We start from the raw sequence: 6341 nt of genomic DNA, 5'->3' as shown, positions 1-6341 counted from the left end.
CTTTTAAACTGTTTTTAACATTGATAATAAAAAAAAGTTATTTTGTGTACCAAATAAGCTAATTAGAATGATTCCTGAAGGACACTGAAGACTGGTGTAATTCAGCTTGGCCATCACAGAAATAAATGACACTTTAAAATATAATAAATAGAAAACAGTTATTTTAAATTGTAATATTTCACCATATTACTTTTTTACTGTACTTTTGATCTAAATGCAGGCTTGGTGAGCATTTTCAAAAGCATTGAAAAATCTTACCGATCCTACATTTTTGAATGGTTGTGTGTAATATATTGTAAATTGATTGGAAAATATTCAAGTTTTTACAAAAAAAAGAAAGAAAAAGATTTACTGATTCATTCACTGAATTAATCAATTACTACCTCTCTTGTTTCAGGTAACCCCAGTGGCAGGACCACCACATGGGGGCACCAGAGTGACCATCCGTGGTGTGAACCTGGGCCTGTCCTTCCCAGACATGGTCAACAACGTGCAGGTAGCAGGAGTCCAATGCACCCCGCAGGAGAACGGCTACATCATCGCTGAACAGTGAGTGACTATGGAGCTGTAAAACTCCAATGAATTTGTGCTGTGAAAGATTAGAATGGGGAAAAAACTGGTTTAGCTTATCTTTAATCTTTCTCAAAATAGCAGGAGTTGGAAAAGATAATGTCCTACATTACACATACTGAGAAGCTGTTTCATGAGGGGGAAAAACTCAGCGGATGAGTCCATTAAACACACACACACAGGATCCAGTGAACATGGCTTTGATGTCACAAGCATTAAGCGACCAATCAGGGCTAAGTATGAAAGGCATGGTTGGTCACGACCGTTTCTTTTATGCTCTATTGAGTTTGTTTATCTGACAGAAACATTTTAACAACAACAGGAAAACATTTCTATCTGAAACATTTCTATTTTCTTGTCAAGCAGAAAACAAGCCGTAATTAGAGTCCAGACAGACCTGGCCTCTGCCTGGAGTAGGTCCCATTCTTCAGCATCTGTTTGTGTTGTTTTCCTTGTGATTGTCATTAACCCTATCTGTAAATATCCTTAAGCCAGGATTTTGTCACTAATATCATACCTCCTGGGGGGGGGGGGGGGGGGGGGGGGGGTGCTAAAATGTGATGATTTGTAGCAGTAGTTTTTGCTGGGACATGCAGAAAATGTCTGTACTCAGCATTTTTGTCAACCATTTGATTAAAAACAATGGGTTAAATGGTGAAATGTGTAATATCTACCCACTAGCATCACAACATTGCAAAAAGGTTTTTGAACAGGTTTCCCTAAACACTGTCCTCATCTTTGATTGGTCAGACAAACAGACAGCCCCGCCCCAATTTCACACCATTGGTTGAGATAGTTGCTGTGTCAGGCTGGTCGGAATTCTTAAACAAACAGAGATGTTTTAAAAGCGCCACTGTGTTTACACTTTGAAGAACTCAACCTACAAATGATTTAGTAATGATTGTCTCTGTCTGCATATTAAACTGTGGTAGTATGTTTGAAAGTAAAGTAGCATTAAAAAAATCATCTTTAAATCAGAAGACATGTATTTATTACTTTTTTTTTATCACACAGTATTAAAGGGATAGTTAGCCCTAAAATGAAAATTCTGTCATCATTTACTGACCCTCAATTTGTTCCAAACCTGTATGAATTTCTGTCTTCTGCTGAAAACAAAAGAGTATATTTTGAAGAATGTTGTTCACCAAACAGTTGATGGGCCCCATTGACTTTCATAGTATTTGTTTCCATACTTTGGAAGTCAATGAGACCCATCAACCTGAGGGGGTGGGTAAATGATGACTGATCGGTTTTGGGTAAACTGTCCCTTTAAACTTACATTTATCCTTATCTGTTTTTCTCTCTGTCCTCAAAAATAATCAACGGTACGTCTCAGAACTGACACGTAAGTGCGAGCACTGGGTTACAAGGACACTGTATCCAGCCATCTTTATCCTATATTGAAATAGGCAGCACTATGCAGTTTAACAGATTGTGATGATATTGTAACAACCCCTAAACAATAAGGGTAGCTTACAGGTTCCCTACTTGACAAAATAGTGGAAGATATCAATAACCTGCCCTCATATCCCGTACTCACACACATGCACGCACTCACAAACAAACAAATAGTCACACACATTAAATGAGGCCTCTCCAGCAAACAAAGAAATTCACCAGCAGATAGATAAACAATCCACACAACAATGAAAATAAAAAGTGTACTGCTGGCTTCCTTACCCGCTACCAGATGTGGGATACAGCGTTTCTGGAAATCAGCGGCGGCTACCAAACTTAGTTCGGGAAAACCACAACACTTCAAATTCACACTTCAGCCCATGTCCCGGCACGGCAGCCTCAGCAAGGAACTCAGCAGAACAAACCCTCCATAAACAAGAAAAAACATCATACCTTTATAGATTTGATCCCTGATTTGCCAATGCAACACAGGTGTTTATCTCTTCCCCAGCACAACATGAGGAAAACATTGTTTACGCTACTAACGTTGCCCCTCCACTTATTTGGGATGAGCGGCTTACAATATGCAATTCGACGTTGCATTAAAACTCACCCTGACCTTAGTGTAGACAGGAATTCTGAACGTTCTGCTTTCAAACATGTATGCCGTCATGTTGTAATGTAAGGGGATGTAAATAGCGCACAGTGTCTGCGCTCAGGTGCAGTGTGTGTCCACAGCGCCTCTCTCTGCCGCTGAGGCGGGGACAGGCAGAGCGAGAGGGGAACGTGTGGTAATTGAAATGCACGGCGTGCTGCCGGCTGTAGGAGGGAGATTTGTCAGCCCTTCTCTCTTCTGACAGCAGTTTAATCCGAGCGGGACGAAGCCGAGCCGAGTGGGAGTGGATTCATTTGTATGGCGCGGCGAAGGGGTGTCATGAGGAAATGGAGAATGCGCCTCTTTACCCCATCAAACCCGCAGACGGAAACGAGAAGCCGCGTATCTGTTTCAACAGTTCTCTCTGGTCATTTTTTGCTAAAGTTGTAAACATTAAGATCTTTTGCCATTTGATATAGTGCATTAAAAGAGGATAGGAAATAGTAGGGAGATCAGGATATCATCTAAGCCTCAAATAACTATAATGGCTTTATCCATGTACGTGTATTGGCTACTTTTGAATAGCTATCAAAGGTGCTTTTTCGTACACAATATGGTTTAGTCACAGCATCTATCAGCTCATTTCCGAAGCTCAACAGCTAAACTTTCTCCTCGCAGCAGCAATGATTGAGCACCCAAACTTGCTTCCAAACTTTAATTGCCTTAGAAGTGCAAGTCCTCCGCTCATTGTGATTGAGAGGGCATAATGTGGGCTGTGAACAGCTGTGAACGCTGTCTGCCGAGCCTGTCAGACTCACGGCAGGACGCCACATCACACCCACAATCACGCAGTCTGCGCTGCATGCATTCCCACAGTCATCCCTGATGATGCGAACACTCGATATCAACCAAACATCGATTGCAACACCCCTGCACTTTCAAATCAGATTTGAATTCTCATGTCGGTTTCATATTTACTTCATTTGAGGGCCGGTCAATGGGCTGTGTGTTTTTATTTTGTCATTTGCTCCTCCCACCCATCCGTAAAGCTGATACCTGATCAGCACGTATGATGTAGCAACATCGACCTGCTCCCTGATCAGAGTGCATGATAACGCCGTATTGATTTGTGCTGTGCGTCACTGGCCTGCGCTTTGGAGGCCGTATATAGGTGTTTCTTCAACTTCAGGCACTTCTTTATGTCAGGGGTTGATATTTTTTATTAAAACATGTCGTCTTCATTTATATTTGCTACTTTTGAAAAAGGCTTTTATTTATAGAATTAGTTGAATCATTGTCCCTATATTTGATATATTCGTATTATATATTCTTATATTATATACCCCTATATATTTTTTTTTAAAACTGTGATAATTTAAACAAAGAGTGAAATAATAGTTCTACCAGAAAGACTCGGGAGATAAAATTATGTAACGAAGCATTCATTTATTGGCAGCCCAGCAAGCAATTATTTGTAAAGTTCTTTGGCGTAGGCCCCGTCCATAGATCGTAATCCGAGGGTAGCGGATCAGCATCTCCTGCCTGAAGACGAAGGCAGGGGCGCAGCCGACCCCCAAGGGAAGTATAGATGGGACCATCCTGGTGGTGGTGGGGAGGGCGGAGGGTGTTGTCGCATCGGCATCTGCGAACTCAAACATGTGTAAGTACCGATCTTTTATACGATAAGAATAAGGGCGTGATTGGATAAACTTGAAGGTAACAAGTGACGCAGTAATTAAGTCTTCCTGGCAGAACTTATGCTAAAGCTTCCATTTCATACCAAAATGTGAAAATGGTGTCATCATTTACTCACTCTCAAGTTGTTCCAAACCTGTATGAGTTTCTAACTTCTGTTGAACACAAAAGCAAGTATTTTAAAGATTGTTGGTAATCAAACAGTTGACAGTAGCTATTGACTTTAGGAAAAAATATAATGGAGGTCAATGTCTGGTTACAAACATTATTCAAAATATCTTCTTTTGTGTTCAACTGAAAGAAACTCATACAGGTTTGGAACTACATGAGAGTTAAGTAAATGAAAAAACATTTTTGGGTGAACTTTCCCTTTAATATTTATTTTAATATTTTGTTTTTTTAAATATGTTTAAAAAAAGGCTCCATTTGTTGTCATTTCCAAAATACCAAAGGATTTTTCTCCAATAGTTGGTGTGCTTTGATTCCAAGATGACAACCGTGTCAATGTAGCCTGGGAAAACCCAGACAACTTCCGGCAAATTTAGATTTGCTCTGAAAGTTAGTCTGGCAAAGAGCTCATTCAAGCTCATTTCCAATCCGTCGAAATCGAGGCACCAATCAGAAACTTTGGGGCGGGCTTTACACGATGACGACAGCGCTGGGATTTTGAAGCAGATTTTGTAGCCTACATTACAAAGATGGATGCCGCCGTCGAACATCACTCGTTCGAATCAGCTATCGCGTCTGTTTTAAGCGATTTGAACGTTTCCTTTTTGTTAAAAACCGAGCAAAGAACAACACTCGGAGATGTTTCTCCGCCGCTCTGCATACGTCATCTCCTTCATCACTCTGATGGTTTTAGGTCTATCCGCGACGTCCGTTGGTGACGCCCCTCTGGAAATGATTTGTCTATGACGCTTTGCCAGACCATAACTCAGTTACAACTGAGAATGGTCTGGTTTTAACCAGGCTAGTGTCAATGAAGAGTTTGAAATGAAATAAGATACTTGTGATGTGTGTAGAAAAAAATGAAAATGTAAATATCACTTGTGAGCAGAATATTTTTTTGTCATTTCCAAGCTGTATTTTTGTCCAATTATGCAAAAAGTAAGAAAATAATATTTAATTGCGTGTTTATTAATATACATAAAATGCTAGCTATGTAATTAGTCTTACAGTTGCAAGCCAAAGGAGTCTGCCATTTTATCCTAAGAAAGTTTCAAATGTTCTCTCCGGGACCATCATTTCTATAACAGAGTGCCACTAAACACAATATATCATTTAAGATGTGGTAAAACTGTGACACTTTCAGAAAGAAATAAAAGTCAGATTTCTCTGATGTATGTATATCCGCTAGTGGACAACTATGTCAGTGGATAAATTAAATAATTCACTGTGAAAAGTGTGTTTTAAGAGTTTATTTCCCAAAAGTGCCTATAGTTACAGAAACAACCAAATGCAGTGCAGAACCTACAGGAACTTATGGTTTTAATGCTACAAAAGCATGGTGTGTTCTTCGCATTGGCACTCCCGTAGGGCGGTCTTGTCAATTCGGCTAATGGAATGTGTGCGCTAAAGCAATCAAAGCAAAAATTACATTGAGATCAAGAGGAAATCAATGGAGAGAGAGAGAGAGGGAGAGAGGGAGAGAGAGAGAGTCGCATACTGATCACTCAGCAGGACTGGAGATGACTTCCAATGCTTTGGTTCCTTAGTCTGGATGAAGTCCAGAAGCGTTAAAGCTTTGTAATCATAGGGACTGGATGGACCTGGATTTGTTTGTACAGAAGCTATGAGGGAGTGATATGTGAAATCCATCCTTTTAGGTGACTTTCATTCAAGTCCATTATGTAACGTTGTATATTTCTTCTTTCTCAGGATTGTATGCGAGATGGATGCAGCTCCTGCGGACAGTAAGCCCGGCCCAGTCCATTTGTGCGTAGGGGAGTGTAAACCGGAGCTCCAGACCCGCTCTTCTCAGCACTATTCCTTTGTGGTAAGACCTTGAGCTCTGCTACATCTAAATAATGCAGTGACGTAGTGGTGAAACCGGCCATTGTTTTGGTTTTATTAAACTGAGCTT

General features: G+C 40.5%; 1 protein-coding gene across 1 annotated transcript in view; it reads left to right on the top strand.

The window, feature by feature from the left end:
* Positions 1-397: 397 nt before the first annotated feature.
* Positions 398-6341, top strand: part of LOC130075779 (plexin-A2-like) — a gene marked incomplete at its 5' end in the record, with an annotated part of 61501 nt that continues 55557 nt past the window's right edge. The window contains 2 exons of the mRNA XM_056240549.1: positions 398-549; positions 6137-6254. Of these exons, the coding sequence (XP_056096524.1) occupies positions 398-549; positions 6137-6254 (270 nt within the window). The remainder of the gene's footprint in view (positions 550-6136; positions 6255-6341) is intronic.

Source organism: Rhinichthys klamathensis, unplaced genomic scaffold, assembly GCF_029890125.1.
Source record: "Rhinichthys klamathensis goyatoka isolate OS25496 unplaced genomic scaffold, OSU_Roscu_1.1 h1tg000020l_1, whole genome shotgun sequence".
Lineage (NCBI taxonomy): Eukaryota > Metazoa > Chordata > Actinopteri > Cypriniformes > Leuciscidae > Rhinichthys > Rhinichthys klamathensis.
This window is presented reverse-complemented; position numbering and strand designations above follow the sequence as displayed.